At 52.2% G+C, this 19,864-nt stretch overlaps 1 protein-coding gene across 1 annotated transcript; it reads right to left on the bottom strand.

Annotated features, from left to right (window-relative positions):
- Window positions 1-3,260: 3,260 nt before the first annotated feature.
- On the bottom strand, window positions 3,261-11,605 carry CDC25B (cell division cycle 25B). Its single transcript, XM_032859094.1, has 16 exons — window positions 11,406-11,605; window positions 10,435-10,544; window positions 9,595-9,646; window positions 7,724-7,765; window positions 7,473-7,509; window positions 7,107-7,229; window positions 6,878-7,000; window positions 6,568-6,702; window positions 6,116-6,196; window positions 5,849-6,025; window positions 5,583-5,678; window positions 4,965-5,027; window positions 4,709-4,807; window positions 4,364-4,497; window positions 3,549-3,660; window positions 3,261-3,401 (listed from the first exon to the last, which is right to left on the bottom strand). The coding sequence occupies exons 1-16, from the start codon at window positions 11,603-11,605 to the stop codon at window positions 3,261-3,263; spliced, it is 1,725 nt and encodes a 574-aa protein (XP_032714985.1).
- Window positions 11,606-19,864: the final 8,259 nt, after the last annotated feature.

Here is a 19,864-nt window from a genome sequence, read left to right as displayed (position 1 = left end):
CTCAGGTCACAATCCCGGGGTCCTGGGATTGAGTCCTGCATCAGGATCCCCTGCTCAGAGGGGAGTCTGCTTCTCCCTCTGCCTGTCTCCCCCCCCCCTGCGCTTGTGCGTGTGCGCATGTGTGCTCTCTGACAGATAAATACAATCTTTAAAAAAGAATAAAATAATGGAAATTTTTTTTTTAAAAATTGTTATTACAAGGACCTAGTGAGCAATTCAGATGATGCCCAGACCCCACCAGTGCCCACTGACTTGGCCAGCTCCCTGCCTGTGCCTGGCCCCATGAAGTCCTTTACTCACGGAAGCAAGCTGCACACGGCTGCTCCTGGGCTGGAATTTCTGCCCCGCCCTGGCCCAAGCAAAACAACCTTTAAAACTGGCCAGTAGCCCAGGTTTTTAAACCGCTTCCTTGCCGGATCTGCTCCCCTTTATGAGCATCCAGGAAGAAAGTTACAGCTTCTCTGGCTGGGGGGAGAGGAGGAACTGGACCACCTCTACCCCATCCCCTGAACTTCCCAGGTAGATGGGGTCCTGGCCTGAGCTGGAGGGGCAAACCTCTGGAACTCCCTTCCCCAGGCTCAGGCCTACTCCCCTCGGGGTATAGGCCAGCACCAGGACCTTCTCTGGGGAAAGTTTTGTTTCCTGGTTAACCAAGGCCCTCTCCCTGCCTCTTCCTCCTCTTCTGCAAAATGAGCTACATACCAACCTTGTAAGCTTAAGAAACAATATGCAAGTGTCTAGAACAGTCTAAAGGCCTTGTGACCACAGCTGTGCTTCTGATGGTGGGACAGATGTAGCCTCAGATGTCAGCACCTGGCACACAGCCTGGGCATTGTTAAACTCTCAGCACCCATTGCTCCCTCCTCCCCACGTGGCCTGATCCTAACCCACAGAGTGGAAATTTGAAACCCAGGGCAGAAGTCAGGCAGCCTGACCCCACCCCTTGGCTGGAACGGTGGCAGGAGGTGAAGAGTGGCAGAATCCTAGGCAGCTGAAATGCCTGCTCTGCTTGTTATCTGCTGTGTGACTTGGGGGCAAGCATATCCCCTCTCTGGGCATCCAGCAGCCTTCCTCCTTTGTATAATCAGGAAGGACGGAATGGAGCTTCCCGAGACCACCTAAGCAGAGTGGAGCTGGCAGATCTCCGTGGAACAGGGCCCAGAGCTCTCTGCCTCCCTGTTTCTCACTGTTCCTTGGGGTGTCTACACAGCTACTTTTCCTTTTCTGGGGCAAGTCCCCTCACCCAAATAAATGTTATCCTTGGTATCAGCTGCCTGCTCAATGGAGAGGGCTTCTGGAGCTCTCAAAGCCCCTCTCTTCCTGAGCAAAGGCCCAGTATCCCCAGACCATCAAAGCTACACCCCAACACCACCTCCCCAGCCATTGTGCCCTTGTGGGAGGAGTGTTGGGGGGTAAGCCCCAACCTTTGGGCATAAGAATCTTGGGAGAAAAGCTGGAGACAGAGCAAGCATCATTTAGACTCAGCCTAGGAATCTAGAGTCTCTTGTTGCTCTAGTAGGAAATCGCCTCCATTTTCCCATCTGCAAAATGGAGCCAACAATCGTTGGCACCACCTAGTTCAGAAGGTAGATGAACTTGGACAGAAAGTTGTATTGGTGCCTGACATGCTGTATGTACTCTGTATCAGGCCATTACCTTACTCGTACAAAGGAGGTCCTACAATCATAGACTCACATCTAGCGGAAGAGGTCGCCTTCAGGGGTATTCTGAGGGAATTTCCTGAGATCCCAGGTTTGGGCCTGGGACCGGTTCTCCCAGACTGGCCCTTTTCCACTCTCTTGATCTTGAACTTGGCATCTCCCAGGTGGTAGAACCTCTGCTGGGTGCTGGGCGTACGGAGAAGAAAGTCATTTCTCTGATGGGGCAGGAAGGAAGGCTTCTGGGAGGAAGCAACCTTTGAAATGGAGTCTCAAAGGGTGAATAACAGATGGGGGAAGAAAATTCCTGACGATGCAACAGCTGCAAAGGGAGGAAATGTAAAGAGCAAGGTATGGGAATTGGAGCCCTATCTGCTGACCTGCCCTCACCCTATCCTGCCCTCAGGGTCTGCCACAGTCTTGTCAAAGGCCCACAGGACATGATGCAGGTTACTCCGCTTGCTCAGTGCTTTATTGACCCAAGGCCCGGATAGGTGAGTCAACAGGGCCTTCTTCAAACACAGCCCTCCACACGGCCGGAGATTCAGAATCCAGACGTGGCTCTGTCCTTGGCTTCACCGCTTCCACAACATTTTGTCTTGAGTATCTCTAAAGCTTAACGTGTAAAGATTTTGTCCACACAGACAGACACACATCCGTTCTTGCCGCAGGTGGTCACGCTCACTGAAATGCTTCCACTCAGCCATTTGTGTGTGCTGGACATTGGGCATCTGTGGCTCTCCATCCATCTGCCATCCATCCATTCATCCAACTGTCCATGCACAACAAGAGAGCAGCAAGTTCTGACCAATCGGACCCCGGGGTTCACAGCAGTGGGAGCTGGCCTGCAGACCTTAGCCCTTGCCCAATGGTCCCCCAAGGAGGTCATCCCTTTCTGAGGCAACAGAAGCCAGGGCCGAGTGGCTAATTAATGGTTGGAGTCTCTAACCCCAAGTGGAGAGAGGAGCCAAAATCTCAGCCCATGCATCTCCTGAGATGGGCACCAAATCTGACGAAGGAGTCAAGCACGCAGGTAACACTGAAACAGGAAAGAGTAAGAGCTTCCGTTTGTGCTAGAGGTGTTCACGTGGAAGGATGGGAAAGAGGAAGAGAAAGGGAACATGGCAGACACACCCAGGAGTGCCAGCGCCCTGGGCAGGGAGGGGTTCTGCTTTGGCCCATCCCCGGCGGTGGGGGGGTGGCTTTCTCCTAGACACGTATAAACAGAGCCCCTGGGAAAGAGGGGGGCTTTTCTGGACACAAGAAGACAAAGGGTTAACTCAAACAAGGAAGGAGAAAAAGCAAAAATGTTCCTGCTGGACACAAAATACTTCCTTTGAGCTGGACTTAATCCAGTTTCACCAAGTCAACAGGCTGCGCTCTCCCCGGGTCTGGGCTGGGGTAGAGGTGGCACGAGGATGTGGAATATGATTGCAGTGAGACATGGGGATCGGGGCTGGGTGCAGATGGACAGAACACCCTCACTGTCTTTCCCCTGGATGGCAGTTGGGGCCTCGAGCAGACCCTCAGCCCCACAGGCCCCTGGGAGGCTGGCACCCAGGCAGCGAGGCAAAGGAGGCAGGCAGGATTGGCACCAGCCCTTCACTGATCCTGCAGGCGGCTGCAGAGCTCCCGCCGGCTCCGCTCCCCAGCCCAGCTGCGGGTCTTGAGGCGGAAAGTCTTCAGCTCGTCCCTGAAGTCTTCGTGGTTCATGGGACGGTAGTCCTGGGGCTCACAGAAGGTCTAGGGCAGGATGGGAGGGTCCGTCAATATGGGGGAATGGGGAACTTTTAGAGGAAACCTCCCTTCTCCTTGGGCTACCGGCTGGCCGAGCCCTTCCCTGCAGTCCAGCCCTCCCAGGAAGGCTTCAGCCGCCCCACCCCATGGTACCGGGTGTTGGGGGAAGAACTCCTTATAGCCGCCCTTGAGGATATACATCTCAGGATAGTAGAGGCTGGGGTAGTCGTTGGCAGCTCTGTCGCGCTCTCTGATGAAACGGCACCTGCGACCAGCAGGGGCGTGGGGGTCAGAGCTGGGTGGTAGGGCAGGATATACCTCAGGAGACCTGTTCTTTGCACCCAGTCTTTTGTGGGCCTTGGGGAGCCACAGAAGGCTTGAGTGCAGGAATGTCAGCCATAAGAATGCTTATTTAGATCGTCTGGCTACTGGAACCAGAGGAAGCTGGAGAGATGGGAGGAAGGAGGTAAATCAAGGGAGTTGTTTCTAGAAGGCAGTTCATAATCTTTGTTAGAGATAACGGACCTGGACAGAGAAGGAGAAGCATAACAGAGAGAAGTGGACAGAATTAGAGAGATCTTTTCAGGAGGTCCGGATGAGACTTGGTGAGCATGAGAGTCGGGGAGCAGAAAGATCAGTCAAACCCTGGAAGGCTCAGCATAGCTGAGGGACAGGGCCCTTGGATATGAAGGACACTGCTGGAGACTTGGAAGCAGATCTTGAGGGGGGAGGGGTGGTGACAATGGATGGAGGGTGGACGTAGGTTTGATGGGAAGGATGGGGAGCAGGTACGGAGAAGGTGCCATGCACAGGAAGGGAGGGTGAAGTCTGCTCTGGGGTGCCAGGGGACTAGAGGCCCAGATCTAGGTGGGGGCTGGGGCTGGGCTCAGACCTCTTTGGGCAGCAGATGGCAGCACCCCAAAGCCTGAGCGGGAAGGTCAGGAGCAAACACTAGCTAGCGGACTCACATGCGGGGACCACGCTCAGATGAGAATTCACAGTGGAAAATGAGGATGATTCTCTTGTCCAGATTACAGGGTGTGATGGGGCTCTGTAGCAGGAAGGTCTCAGCATCCCGTTCCAGGGGCAGGTTCACGGCAGTCTGCCAGAGGAGCTGGAGGTCAGGCCACCTACCTGGGGCTGGGTGGCACATCCACCCTTGGCCATCCCCAACTTCCAGGTGGGTGATCCCACCTCTTACTGGACAGGATCCTTCCCCATGAGAGGGTGCAGCCACCCGCCACTGACTGACCCTCCCACAGAAGGATAGAAATGGTGGGTCTTCAGGGCCTGTCCCTATCAGCCCGCCTCACCTTGATGTGCCCGCCTTCGTACTCGTAGGGGTACCTGCAGTCCACAATCACAAACCTCTCCACGATGTTGCTGAACTTGCCCACCAGCAAGGCTGCCATCTGTGGGTCACAGAGGTGGGTCCCAGCAGGTCAGCCTGGCAGATGGGGGCTGACCCCAACCCTGCCACTGGTCTGGCCTTACAGCCCATCCCCAAGGAAAGTTAACAGGCAAATGGCCATCCCAAATGTGCCTGGAGAATGGCTTTCCCCGATGTACCGTTTCTGGTGAGATGTACTTGAGATCTTGGTGCTTTCCATCCACAGTCTGCAGAAGGAAAGCCTGAAGAGAAGGGGAGAGAGATTGAGAAAGGCAGAGGGGGAGGGGAGAGAGAGAGAGAGAGAGGAGAAGAAAAGAAGAAATTGGCAAGACTAGGAGCCTAGAAAGGATAGTTTCTTTCCCAAGCTCAGAAAGCCACACCTGCTTTGAACTTCAAATTCAGCTCTGGTTCCCATAGCAACCAAGAGACGCCTCTTGGGCCTGACATCCAGGGAACAATCCCTTCCAAGGGGAAATGCAGAAGGGAACAGAAGAGACGAACTCCCCACCTCCTGCTTCACACTCTGTCAAGCCCCCCGGATGAGACCTGAGGAGGCTCCAAGCCAGATATTAGTTTGGAAATGTTTTCCAAGGTTGAAACACAACCGACACCCCAGACAGATCTGGAGTAGAGTCAGGAGACCAAGGAGAGCCAGAGAGAGGAGTCTAGGGGAGAATAAAGAAGAAGCTGTGCTGGACAAAACCAGAGGTGGGATGAGGGGAGGAGGTACCAAAGCAGTTTCTGAGTTCAGGGGGCCACACAGTAAGGGGTCGAGCCTCCCAAGGGTCCCATCATACCTTGGAGTAATCCCCAATCAGTTCCCGATGGTCACTGTCCAGGATAGTCTCAATCTCATCATGACACAAGGACTTGGAGCGGAGGACACGGGCTTTCTGCAGGGTAGATGGTGACCAGGGTCAGGGGCCAGGCTGCCCCTCAGAGTCCCTGTGTGGCTGCCACCTCTCTCCCTGCACCTTGCCCGCTGCCACAAACCCCGCCCAGGTGTGCTGGCTGAGTGGACTTGGACAGTAGCTGCCCAGCCCCACCCCAGGAGGGCACCCACAGGTTCCTCGGCCTCCTGCTGCTCCTCTGGAGGGGTCACGCTCCTCCTGCGCTTGTTCTGTGTGGGCAGGTCCCTGTCGTGGGGCCGCTCCAGCCTCTTGAGGATGGGTCGGATCACGCTGCAGGGCATGGACGGAGAGCGGAAGAGCCGCTGGCATTTGCTGTACATGATGAGGTCCTGGCAGGGGTGGCAGTTCGGGGGTCAGAGTACCCCGCCCCTGCCCCCTACCAGCACCCCCAGTTCTGGGGCAGCCCCTCAGAGACCCACCTGCTCCTCCTCCTTTTCTGAGGTCTTGACCAGTGGGGCGCTAATGAGGCTCTCCATGCCTGGGGGTACCGCCTTGTCATCCTGAGGCCAAATCAGCAAGGGGATGGTCACACCCATGGGCAAAGGGCAACCCCTTAGGCCCCAGGTCCTCCAGCACAGCCACACAGGGCAGTACCCCAGAACCAGGAAACTGCAGGGCCCCACTTGCTGGGAAATGTGGCCATGCGGGAAGGCTGGCCTTGCCTCTGCACTGCAGCGCCCTCCCTCCCTGCAGCCTCAGCCACCTGCCAGTCTCTGGTAGGCCAGAGGCTGTGCCATGACTCTGTCGGCTTGCATTCCTCTTCTGACATTGGAATGAAGTCATGGTCTCGTGGTGGGAGATCAGGGCTTTCCTCTCTTGGGAGATCCCAGGACAAGGGAGGTCGAGTGGCTGGTGAGGCAAGACTGGTTACCTTTAAGTCGCTCTCCAGGAGGTCCACAAATCCATCATCTTCCTCGGAGGCCCCCTGGGTGGCAGTCAGGGAGAATCGGCATCGGGCAGGGGGACTCAGCTCCTCTACTTCCATCTTCCGCACGGGGGTGAGACACTGTGGGGGGGCGGGGGACAGCCACAGACTGCTCAGGGGTGGGACCTGAGGCACAGAACAGGTTGCCACTGCCTCTGGGTTCAGGGTCCCCCTCCTCCTCCCCACCCAGGCTGCCTCCAGGGTTGCCCACCCTGCACAAAAGCCCACCCTGCAGGGTTCCTTTCTCCCAGTGTACCATCAGGTCAGGGGCTGAGTTTGGTCTCTGGGCAAAGGCTTCCCTGCGGTCGGCCCACTCTTCCAAAGCATGGGCATGGCTGGGATGTGGGGGTTCCCATGGCATCTTGAAGACAAATCCATCCTGTGGGCAACATGGGCGAGTGTCATCAAATGCCAGAGAACCATCCCAGCACACCCTCTTCCTTATCCCCCTGAAGTTCTCCCACTCCAGCCTTCTGGACGCGCACATTCTCTTTGTCCTCCTCAGAGCTTTGGGCAGCTCGGCCACATGCCTCGCTCTTCCTCCAGCGGCCAGGTGCTTGGGAGTTGGTGATGTTCCGCAGCACAGGGCTGTGGCCCAGAAGCCTCACCTAGAGAGCCAGGTAGGGCAGGAAGGACTGAAGGCCCTATTCCTCTGGCACCAGCCCTGACTCTACCTTCTCCTGTCCCTCCTCCGACTCCCCCACCTCCAAAACCCCATCTCCCACAGCCAGACCAGGGCCACCAGACCGTTTCAAGTCTGCCCTCTGGGAGGTGACGCCGGATCCCTCCTGCCCCTCCTCCAGCCTGGCCAGGGCCTGAGCCTCCAGTGTCAGACCTCAGAGGGTACTCACCGGCAGGGACTGGAAACGTCGAATGGCAAACTGCTCACTGCAGGAAGAAACAGGGAGACGTCAGGGCTGGAGAGTAGGGGGCCGTGCAGGAGAGCATACAGGATGGCCCTCTGGCACAGATCCCTGCACATCCCTGGAGAAGGCAATGGGAGAGCACCTTTCCCAGGCCTACTCCATCCAGTGGGGGGCATGGGGAGAGCCTGGGGTAGATGGACCTCCAGAGCCCGCTTCAGGAAGTCTGGGACACTTACTTTCGGATGACCCGGCTTGCTGCCTGGATGGCCTGCTCAAACCTAGGAGAGAGAAAAGTCCCATGCAGCCCACCTCCCCCTACAGCCCAAAGCCCAGCCCCAGCATCAGCCCCTTCTTCCCATCCACAAGGCCTGGGGGCCAGGGCTCAGGTCAGTAGAAAGGGGAGGGAAGGATGGGGACTCTCAGGGGTCCAGGTAATTGGGGAGGGGGGAGAGGAGAAGCAGCCTGAGATTTTGAAGGCTGCCCTGAATGGAAGAGGGCCCAGAGAATGGAGCAACAGAGACAGCTGGGGGAGGTCACAGGGTAGCTGAGGCGCTACCAAGGCAACGGTCTTGCCAGCTTGCCCACAGGCCTTCCACCTGTATGCAAATCACCTCAGTGGGGCCATATGGCCGCCAGGAAAGTCATCCATCCGTCCCATGATGACAGACTGTGGCTGCCAATGTGGGTATCTCCAGGGCCTGGATGCCAGCAAGACTGGGCTTCCCTTCCCTTGTGTGGGGGCTGTCCCAGCTCCCCCCAGGACAGGGGCCTGGTTTAGTGTGTCCCCGGATCAGCCACAGTGTGCCATGCCAGACCCCCTAGTGACAAATGTTCAGGGTCACATCCTCTCCTCCCTCCTATGGAATTTTCTAGGACCAAGCCTCCGTCCCACCCCCTTCTCCTGCCTTAGAAGAGGCCAGCCGGCAAAGAATTCCAACAGATGTTCCTTTTGAGGCTGGGGCACAAGCTTCTGTAGATAGGCCCCACCCCCTAGCTATGTTACCAGAGACCACCTGCCACGCGGGGCTTTTGTGTGTCTATGTGAGCTCAGGGGCGCGCGCGTGCACACACACACACACACGCACACACACGCTTCTTTCTGAGAAACTGTAACCGTCAAAGCAGGTGGAGAGGTTGGTGGGGGAGGGCCACTGAGGGCTAGTGTTAGGGGCATGACTCCCAGGGCTGGGGAGGGGTTGTACCAGATAACCTGGCATTAGAAATGATGAATTTTATTGGCTTGGTTTCCCATCTGTGCCTGCGCTGTAGGAGTAAAGCAGGGACAGTTCTGGCTTGTCAACCTTCAGTCCCCCCACCCCCACCCAGTTCTCTCCCGGTTTCCTGTTTGTGAACAAACCTTGTAGCCCAGCCCAGTCTGATCAAAGGCAGTGGGAGGAAAGACAGCCACTGCCCTAACCCCAAAGCCATAGTCCCTCTGCCCAGTCTGGGGATGCCCAGCTGTCCCCACTAACGCCTGGCAGCTGCTCTCCCGGCTGGGGCTCTAACAGCTGGATAGGGACAGCTGTGCTCTAGAAGATACTACTCATGCCCCACAACCCAGGAGGAAGGACCTGTCCTGAGTACAACTCCCTCTCCACTCTCTCGTAAAGGGCCTGGTCCAGGGGTTGGCAGGAAAGTGTCCCTGAAGCCAGAGGTTGCTGATAGGATGGCCAAGGGCTGAATCAACTTGCCACAACTGTTTCTGTTTGGCCTACAGTGAATTAAAGGTTTTGAATTCATTAGACCATACTTTAAAATTGTGATGTTTCATAGAAAAAAAAATGATGTGTATAAGCAAAAGAAAAAAGGGGCATACACCAGACCTGTATTCCCACAGGCCAGGGGCTAGCTGAAGTATCCAGTGCTCCCATAAGCCTCTATCTCCACCACCTGGCTCTGAGCCCACACTCAGCTGCTCCTGCGGGAGCAGAACCTGCTCTGAGACAGGAAGCAGAATCTCAGGACTTGGGAGATCAACAGGTCACCCCCACATGTGGATTGAAGGGGTCTGTCCACTCTCCCAGACTTTCCCTAGTGGGTTTATGCTGAAACTAGGATTCCCTAAGGTAGGCATCAACTCCTTGGTAGTGGGGATCACTTTACTCACATCTGCTCTGCCATCTTGGGGTCCATGGGGCTGGGAGAATCCATACACAGACCTGGGGGGACAGAGCACCTTGTTTGAAAGTAGTGACATCCTCTGTACACATTCCCCCACCATGTCCCAATTCTATTCAGAGAAAGGAAAAACCTGTTTCTAGTTTAGATCTTGATACATTAAAAAAATGAAACAAAACTCTGCCCATGAACACCAAGGGCTAACACACTGCCCCCAAAATTGGGAAGGGCTCTACTCACTCCTTACTACAGAAACTCCTTTGTATACATTTTATTTTTTTTAATATTTAATTTATTTATTTAAGAGAGAGAGAAGCAGACTCCCTGCTGAGCAGGGAGCCTGATGTGGGATTCGATCCCAGGATCCTGGGACCATGACCTGAGCCAAAGGCAGATGCTTTACCAACTGAGCCACCCAGGTGCCCCTCAGCTGTATAGGCTTTAAGCCAAAACTTTGCTAAGCATTTTTCTTAAGCTGGTTTAATTTGTTCTAGAAGAGATAATAACTTTTTAAAGGAAAAGGTTACCGCTGAAGGCAAGTGAATATTATAAAATGACCAACATTCAACCCTAATGCCTCCCAGCTGGGGCTGTGGTTCAGGGACTTTGGCGCCTGGTTTTAAATAGGTAAGATCTCATCTCCCCAAGAGGGACCCGCACTACCGCCCGCTCAGCCAGTCTGGGCTGGATGTGGGGAGCCCCACCAGAGGTGGGCAGGTGCAGGCTCCTGGGCCCACCAGGTTGTGGGGAAGATGTTAGTCGGATCAGCAGTGAAGTGGAGAGACTCAGGCAGCACCCCCGCAAGCCCCCTGGTACCCCTGAGCCTCACCTGCATCAGAAGATTCAGAGGACTGGGAGGACAGGGAGGATTCAGATGCCCGCCGCCTGGACAGGGACAAGCATGAGAGCAGGCTGCCTGCCTGATGCTTTGGAGTCTCACTGGGAAGGCAACAGGAGCCCAGGGAAGGAGAAATGTCAATGTGGGGCTCAAGGGCTAGCTGGCCCATGTTCCCACCAGCCACCCACCTCTGAAGGGCTCACCCCTGCCCCAAGGAGGGCTCTGAGGGCCTGCCCTCTTCTCAGGTCTTCTGCAGAGGCACTAAGTAGCTTTTCTTTGTTGATTAAGAAAGGTCCTCCTGGGTTCAGGGGGAGGTGAGCCCAGGGCAAGAGCAAGGAGGTGGGTTGAGGGCCATTCTGGGGGATGGCAGGGCAGTAGAGTAGCCCTGGAGGGCCTTCCTCGGGACTCCTCAGACCCCTATCCATCCACAAGCCTTTCTGGAGCCAGGGCAAGACTTAGGTCTCCATTGCTGCTGAGGGCAACCCAGCCTGGACACTGCAGGTTGCTCAGGAAGCAGGACCAGTGTTTAACCCCTTAACCTCAGGAAAGAACTGGGGATGGAGGGAGCAGGGGCAAGGACAGAAGAGAATCAGGCTTCTCTGCCATCCTCAAGTTCCACTCCAGGCTCAGGATCCCCTGCCTGGGGCAAAATAGTGGTGATTAGGGCAGACGGTAGGGAGCCAGCGTGGTGGAGGCACGCGGGAGGCAGGGGTGGGGGAGTTGGGCGGGGGGAATGGGACCGGTGGTCCCATCTCCAGTGTCTTGTGTTGCCAACAGCAAGTCACCTCGAGAGTGTGCGCAGCACAGACCTGGCCTCATCGCCGTAGTCCCGGGTCCCTGAAGTAGGCACTACCTAGGACACCTCCCCACTCCGCTTCCCAGATTTGCCTCCCACGCCGGGTTCCACCGGAGGCCCGGGACCAACACCCCACACCCAGCATCGCAGTGCGCGGGCGTCCTACCTGCCGAGCCCGGCGAGGTTGTGCATGGTCTGGGTCAGGCTGGTGACCGGCGACGAAGCGGCCGCGCGCTCCGGGGACCCCACGAGGCCATGAGCTCCCAGCTGGAGGCCCAGGAGGTGGCTGGGACGCTCGGTACCACCGCGCACGCCAGCGGGACTGAGAGCCGGGCCCGGCGCGGGCTCCGGTTGGGGCCGCTCCATCGCACAGCTGGCCGGGGCGAGGTGGGGAGTGGGCCCGGGGTGGGGGAGGGAGGGAGGAAGAGCCACGGGGTCGGAGCGAGGGAGGAGAGGGAAGCGGGGAGGGTGGGGCGGGGTGGAGGGACCGCAGGGACCAGCCACCAGTCCGGGAAGCCTCTAAGCAGCAGCTGCCACCTCCACCTCCTTATATATTCGAAAAATAACAGCGGCCGCGCCGCCGGCCGCCACCAATGGGGGCGCGGGTTAGGAGAAGGCGGGACCGAGGGCGGGGCCCACGGGGTGAAAGGCGCGGAGGCTGACCAGCCCGGCCCAGCCCAGTTCCCGAATCTGGTCCCGGCTAAGGACTGGGGCTTTCACCTAAGCCTCCACGCACCGCCCCTCGCCGCCCTAGCCTGGCCTCCAGGATCTTGGCTGCCCACATTCTGCTTCTCGGGATGTGTTTGGAGTTATCCCCGGCGGAGAAGGTCCCTGAGGAAGCCACAGCCGCTAGGGTGTTCTCCAAGGGAACCCCCGCCCCAGATTTAACATCACCTACACCCACCAATAGGCTCCACTCCGGGAGTTTGCCAGACACGGCTACACGGTGCGGACTGTATTTGCCACTCTACCAACCCGGGCGCTGAGGCGTGGAAAACTTCATTAGCTCGTTCAAGGTCACATGGGGCAAGTGGCAAAGCAGAAATTCACCCCAGGAGCTCCTGAAGGCTTCCTTCCCGCTCGACCCGCAGCGCGGAGCGTAGGTTAAGCGTAATTGCCAAGCGGAGCCTCCCCCAACCCTCACAGGAGGTAGACCGGAGGTGGGGGCCCCGTGTAACTCATGGGGCCCCAGGTTATCTGTGACCCCAAGGGGTCCAATTTTCTCTAGCGGCCTCAGAGGAGGCTCTAATGGCTGACCTAGCCATAGGTTTTGGCGATTGGGACCAAAGAAGGTGGCTTCCACCTCAGAACAAAGTTATGTAAATATCTCATGCCCACTGAGGGTTTGGCTAAAGTGAGGTCAATGGCATCACACTGTTTAGTTGACGTTTCTTTGATGGCCAGGGAAACTGAATCTGTCACTAGTTTAAACTGAGCATGCAGATCATGACATTTCCTTCTCCCAACATTTTGTTCAGCTTCTGTGATGTGTCAGGTGCTGTGCTTCGTGCTGGACAGGGCTGAGGTTTCAGGTACGTTTCCGGTTCATCCACCTGGATCAAGGGGTCCAGCTCCCAACCTCCAGCCACTACTCACAGCCCAGGATGTGACTGTCCTGGGGAGTGGGGTGGGTGAGCGAGGAGACCGTCTGTGAGGCCTCCCACCTCAAAGACCAGAAAGAAAACTGAGGGATTGCATTTTTGAAATCAACCCAGCAGGGATTACTCCCATCCAACACACACACACACACACACACACACACACACACACATTTCTACAGGGTGTGGGGAGGGGTGTGTGTGTGTGTCCAACAAAAGGTAGGGGAGTATTATACTCTTGAATCCTCTCAAATTCCACACTCAGAGGTCACCTCTGGTCCAGTGAGAGGCCAGGATCACAGAGGGGTCATTCCAGAGCATTCCATACATCAGCTCTGTATATCTTCCTGAATTTCCTTTTGCCAATTAGATCACAGATTATGTGCTTAATAAAAAAAGAGAGAGAGAGAGAGAAAGTAAGAAAAGGTGCACGCCTGGGTGGCTCAGTTGGTTAAGCGACTGCCTTAGGCCCAGGTCATGATCCTTGAGTCCTGGGATCGAGTCCCATGCCAGGTTCCCAGCTCCATGGGGAGTCTGCTTCTCCCCCTGACCTTCTCCCCTCTCATGCTCTCTCTCACTCTCTCTCTCAAATAAATAAAGGAAATCTTAAAAAGAAAAAGCTAATCAAGAAAAATAAGCTAAAATAAATATTTTCAATCATATCATAAGAGGAATGACTCCTCCCATCCAGCCAGGTCCTGGTTACAATGATAGTTCTGGGCTGGGGAAAGCTCCATTCCCCATAAAAGGAATACCTGGGCTCTGGATTGTACATATCAAGCTCTGGGCTTGCTTAACAGGGTCCTGTGTGACCCCAGTGCCTTGGCAGAAAAGAAGAGAAAATTATCACATGCTTGCAAAATCCTTCTGCTTCTCTAAGCCTGTTGCTGCACAGCATCTTCTTTGTGGGACTCACTTTTCTAGTGCCTTTTCTGTCATGGTTTGTGACATGTTAAATGGTTTTTAAAAATTGGGCCATGGTACCAAAAATTCAAACAAAGGAGAAAAATAAAATGGTGCAAAACAGCATTGAAAAGTCTAGTCTCCCACTCTACACAAACCTTCAGGACCCCTGCCTAGAGGCAGCCACCAATATGAGTCTCTTGGATATTCTGGAGATAGTCTGTGACAGTCCTGGGCAATTGAAACATAATGGGGAGGCACAGATATGAGCCACATACCTAAACATAATGGGGAGGCACAGATATGAGCCACATAATCTAAAATTTCCTAGTAGCCACATTAAAAAATAGAAAAAGAAACACCTGACATTTTAATATTTTATTAAACTTTAAATATTCAAAATATTATCATTTCAACATACTATCAATACAAGAATTATTAGATGTTTTAGATGCTTTTTTTAAAAGATTTTATTTATTTGAGAGAGAGAGAGACAGTGACAGAGATAGCAAAAGAGAGCACAAGTGGGAAGGAGAGGGGGAAGCAGGCTCCTGCTGAGCAAGGGTCCTGATGTGGGGCTCAATCCCAGAACCCTGGGATTGGGACCTGAGCAGAAGGCAGCTGCTTAACTGACTGAGCCACCCAGGAGCACCTAGATACTTTTTTTCTTTTCTTTTCTTTTTTTTTTTTTTTTTGGTGCATTTGACAATCACAGCATATCTCAGCTTGGATTTGCCACATTTCAAGGGCTCGATAGCCACATGGGATTAGTGGCTACCATAGTCCACAGTGCAGGTTTATATATGTATAAGCACATGTATCTCCACATTTTTACAAATATAACAAACTGTGTGAAACATTGTTTTACCCTTGCTTTCTTCATTTTACTTGAAGGTGGAGCCAAATTACCATAATGCCATATATTTATTCATTTCCCTAATGCTGAACATTTAGGTTATTAGCTTTCACACTGATGCAGCAGGTATATACAGTGTTAATTCCAAAAAGGGAAGATTTGGGGGTGCCTGGGTGCCTCAGTCGGTTAAACACTGACTCTTGATCTCAGCTCAGGTCTTGATCTCAAAGTTGTGAGTTAAGCCACACTCGGCTCCATGCTGGGAGACTTTAAAAAGAAAAAAAAAAGGGCACCTGGGTGGCTCAGTTGGTTAAGCGACTGCCTTCTATTCAGGTCATGATCCTGGAGTCCCAGGATTGAGTTCCGCATCGGGCTCCCTGCTCAGCGGGGAGTCTGCTTCTCCCTCTGACTCTCCCCCATCATTCTCTCTCTCTCTCTCTCCCTCTCAAATAAATAAAAATCTATAAAAAAATAATAAAAGGGAATTATTGGAAGATGTGGCTCTATTTATTGAAATCTCCTTTTCCCTTTTCTGATTTCATTTCCTCAAGCTGACTGAGCTATTGAAGAACAGGGACCAAGTCACTTGTCTCTCCTCCCGTCTCCCAGTACCTCATATAGGCCCAAGTCCAAGGTTGGCCCGTGACCCAATATCCCACTTCTAGGGATTTCTCTCTTTCTCTCTTTTTTTCAATATTTATTTGTTTGAGAGAGAGAGAGAGAGAGAGCGCGCATGCACATGGGCAGGGGAGGGGCAGAGGGAAAGGGAGAAGCAGACTCCCCGCTGAGTCAGGACCCTGGGATCATGACCTGAGCCAAAGGCAGATGCTTAACTGACTGAGCCACCCAGACACCTAGGGATTTCTCTTAAAAAGATGATAAAAGTACACACAAATCTATGTTCATTGAGCACAGAGAGCAAGCTGAGTGTTCTTATAGGGGAGCAGCTAATGCGGTGACTCCTCTATAGTTCGTAATACCTGCGACTTTTAAAGAGAACAGGCATGGGGACAGGTAGGGATGCTTGGCACCGGGCAAGGGCCCAATTAGTAATTGTTGATGTTTGAATGATGACATATTGGGCTTTCAGAAAATGGTCTTTTGAAGAAAGGGTTCCAAGAGTAAAATAATTTTGAAACTTACTGATGGAGATAATTATTGACATGAAAAGATGTTCACAATATGGGCTACAAAATATCATGCCAAGTGTGATCTCATTAAAAACTATGCACAGAAAAGTATCCCACAAGGATATTCTCTGAGTAGTGGAGTTAAATGTCTCTATCCTCAAAATTTTCAGTATTTGGGGGTGCTGGGGTGGCTCAGATGGTTGGGAGTCTGCCTTCAGCTCAGGTCATGACCCCCAGGTCCTGAGGTCAAGCCCCATGTCAGGCTCCCTGCTCAGTGGAGAGTCTGCTTCTCTCTTTCCCTCTGCCTCTCCCCCTGTTTGTCTGCTCTCTCTCTCTGAAAAGAATAAATAAATTAAAAAAAAATTGTTGGTATTTTAAAATATTTTCCAAGGAACAGGTATAATTTTTTTTAAAGATTTTGTTTATTTATTTGACAAACAGAGATTACAAGTAAGCAAGAGAGGCAGGCAGAGAGAGGAGGAAGCAGGCTCTCTGCAGAACAGAGAGCCCAATCCGGGGCTCGATCCCAGGACCCTGGGATCATGACCTGAGCCAAAAGCAGAGGCTTTAACCCACTGAGCCACCCAGATGCCCCAGAACAGGTATAATTTTTAAGTTAATTAAAAGACCATGACCTCAAATTGGCAGTTCCTCAAACAATTAAACATAGAGTTACCATATGACTCAGCAATTCCCCTCCTTGGTATATATCCAAGAAAAAAATGAAAATGTATGTCCACAGAAAAACTTGCAAACAAGTGTTTATAGCAGCATCATTCTTAATTGCCAAAACACAGAAATAATCCAAATGTCCATCAAATGACAATTGGATAAAAAGGTCATATATCAGGGTGCCTGTGTGGCTCAGTGGGTTAAAGCCTCTGCCTTTGGCTTAGGTCATGATCCCAGGGTTCTGGGATCGAGCCCCGCATTAGGCTCTCTGCTCAGATGGGAGCCTACTTCCCCTCCTCTCTCTCTGCCTGCCTCTCTGCGTACTTGTAATCTCTGTCTGTCAAATAATAAATAAAAAATTTTTTAAAAATATCATATATCTATATAATAAAATATTATTCAGCTGTAAGAAAAAAATAAAGCACTGATAGGGCTTCATCATGCATGAATGTTGAAAACATGATGCTAAGTGAAAGAAGCCAGTCATTAAAGACACATATTATATGATTTCGTTCATACAAAATGTCCAGACCAGGGAAATCTATAGACAGAAAGTAGATCAGTGGTTGCTCAGGGCTGAGGAAGGGGCAGGGAGTGATAGGGAGATACTACTAAAGAATATGGGATTTCTTTCTAAGGTGACAAAAATGTTCTAAAATTCACTGCGGGGATAGTTGCATGTGTCTATGAATTGTATAAGCTAAATGGGTAAGTTGTATGATGTGTGAAATATATCTCAATAAAGCTGTTAAAAATGAAAGCATGAATAGAATTATGGAGGACTCGGGGAGAGATGAGGTATTTCTCTTGGGACTCTTGGCTCTAGGAACTGCGGACACGTCCTCAAATGGCTGGACAGCCTCTTTCCTGCTAACTATATCCACCTCCATCAACAGGCCCACATTGTCTTCTACTTCAGGTCCATCCTTGGTGCCACATGAAAGATACCGTTATGGCCATTTCCAGGACAAAAAAGAAGCCAAACATATATGCTGATGACGCAGCCATTTCTAGACATCTGGTCTACCTGCTTGTACCAAGGCATAGGTCCCATTTCCACTCCCTCTAAACTGAGCAATTCCCTTGCCAATCCATCTGGAACCCTAGGATTGGGGCCCCCCACTTCTCTCTGTTAGCCCCATCCTTCCAATTCCCCACCTTAGGCAAGTGCAAAGTCCACCTTCTCTTCTCTTGGCCCAGACTGTCCAAAGTTGCCCACTAGGCCTAATACCCATTCCTCTTACCTAATCATTATTTTTCATGTCCCTCAGCAAACTTTCCATTCTCCTTTTCATTGTAAAGGGCCTGTTGTACTTGCTTATTGAAAAATACTTGGAAAATTCAGTGAAGTAGGAAAAATAAACCCACCTACATGACATTCACCCAAACACACATTGATTATAAGTCAGGATGGGTGAAGAGGCAGGAAGGACATATATGCACATGGATGAAATCACAGAAATGTTGACATGGTTTCCTGAAAATGTATGGTAGGGAGTCTCAGATAGGTAGCTCTATACTCACCTTTGCACAGGGACCATATACCCCTTATGGACCAAGAACTGATCTGGCTCCTGTAGGGAAAGTCTCCCACGTTTTCTCCTAGACCTTGTGATTAGGAGAATATATATATTTTTTATGTCTCAAGAGTGGGAAAGGCCTAAGTAAGACACAAAACCCAAAAGCAGTAAAGGAAAAAAAATGACAGATCTGCCTACTTAAAGGCTACAAACTGGGGGATCTGGGTGGCTTAGTCAGTTAAGTGTCTGCCTTTGGTTCAGGTCATGATCCTGGAGTTGTGGGATGGAACCCCATGTGTGGATCCGTGTGTCCATTTCCCTGCTCAGCAGGGAGTCTGCTTCTCCCTCTTCCTCTGCCCCTCCCTCTACTTGTATTCTCTCTCTCTCAAATAAATAAAATCTTTAAAAAATAATAATAATAAAGGTGGGGCGCCTGGGTGGCTCAGTGGGTTAGCCTCTGCCTTCGGCTCCGGTAATGATCTCAGGGTCCTGGGATCGAGCCCCGCATGGGGCTCTCTGCTCAGTGGGGAGCCTGCTTCCCACTCTCTCTCTGCCTGCCTCTCTGCCTACTTGTGATCTCTCTCTCTCTGTCAAATAAATAAATAAAATCTTAAAAAAAAATAAAGGTTACAAACTTCTCATACTAAGATTCCCTAGGTTAAATTAAAGGACAGCTGGCAGGCTGGAAGAACATATTTGTAATATATTTAACATAGATTTTGTGTTCAGAGCCTATGAAGTGCTCCTGTAAGTCCACTAAAAGACTAATACAAGAGAAAAATGGGCAAAGAGTATGACTAGAAAATTCACAGGATTCAAATTGTCAATACACACTAACACAGCAGTGAGTTACACTTTCTTCCCTTGGCCTCCAGAAACACAATGCAGGCTTGGTGTTCCTCCTACCTCTTTAGCTGTTTTTCATGAGTTTCATGTCAGTCCTTTCTCGAACCCTTAACCTTGGAGAGCCCAGTGCTCTGGGTCACAGCCTTCCTCTTGACTACACCTCACTTCACTCTCAGAGATTTTTTCAAAACACCGCAATGCATTCATTGTTTTAAGAATATGTCATTTTTACGTGTGCGGTGGAGAAAGAGGTTTCAGGGATTCATGTGTATATATGTTTATATATTTATATACATGACATTATTTCTGTAGGTGAAAACACAAACATTTATGCCTGTATGCATGGAAAAGCCCAGAAAGTGAGCGTTAATCTATGGATTGTGGGATTATCATCAAATCGATTTAAAAGCGTAATGTTGCTTATAAAAGTAATCTAAATGTGTAACAACAGGCTACATAGATTAGTGTTCATCCCTAACTGGAACAATATACAACCATTAAAAAGCGTGTTGGCAATATTTTATCGATGTGGCAAAATTCTCATCACTTCTTGCCAGGTAAAACAGCAGAAGATGCTAGATATACAGATTATACATCCGATGCCGGTTTTATGCAATCAATTTTTTAAAAAGAAAACTGCTTGAGCCTAGAGAAAAGACTGGAAGGAAACGTATCAAAATGTTACCTGCTCATCTCTCCAGGTGCTGGGGTGAAAGGTGATTTTTAGTTTCCTCTATTTTTCAGTATCATCAAAGAGCGTGAGCTATTTTTGCTATAACAAAACAAAAACCACAAACCACAGCTGTTATTCTTTACAAGCAGCAAATCACCGCCCACCCGGCGCGGAGGCCCTTAGCCGCGCCCCTGCCCGCAGGTCGCCGGACGCCCGGGCGCCGGCCGGTCCAGCAGGCCGCAGCGCCCCCCCGCGGTCGGCCCGGGGCAGCGGGGCGGGGGGGTGGGCGCGGAGGGCGGGGAGGCGGCGCCGGGCGTCCCCGCGCTTCCCGCGAGATCCCGCTCCGCCCGCTCCGCCCCGCTCGCCGCGCTCCCTGCTCCCCGCTCCGCGGCACTTCCTGCCTTCCGCGCCCGCGCCGCCCGCCCTC

This window comes from Lontra canadensis, unplaced genomic scaffold (assembly GCF_010015895.1).
Source record: "Lontra canadensis isolate GAN:19392208 unplaced genomic scaffold, GSC_riverotter_1.0 scaffold16, whole genome shotgun sequence".
Taxonomy (NCBI): domain Eukaryota; kingdom Metazoa; phylum Chordata; class Mammalia; order Carnivora; family Mustelidae; genus Lontra; species Lontra canadensis.
This window is presented reverse-complemented; position numbering and strand designations above follow the sequence as displayed.

What these genes read in the sequence shown, in the direction of transcription:
- CDC25B (XM_032859094.1), bottom strand. Translation starts at nt 11,605, where the DNA reads ATGGAGCGGCCCCAACCGGAGCCCGCGCCGGGCCCGGCTCTCAGTCCC. An exon ending in CAGAAAAGGAGGAGGAGCAG is followed by an intron (nt 6,026 to 6,115) that starts GTGGGTCTCTGA and finishes CACCCCTGCCAG; the next exon opens with GACCTCATCATGTACAGCAA. An exon ending in AGTTCTTCCCCCAACACCCG is followed by an intron (nt 3,402 to 3,548) that starts GTACCATGGGGT and finishes ATCCTGCCCTAG; the next exon opens with ACCTTCTGTGAGCCCCAGGA.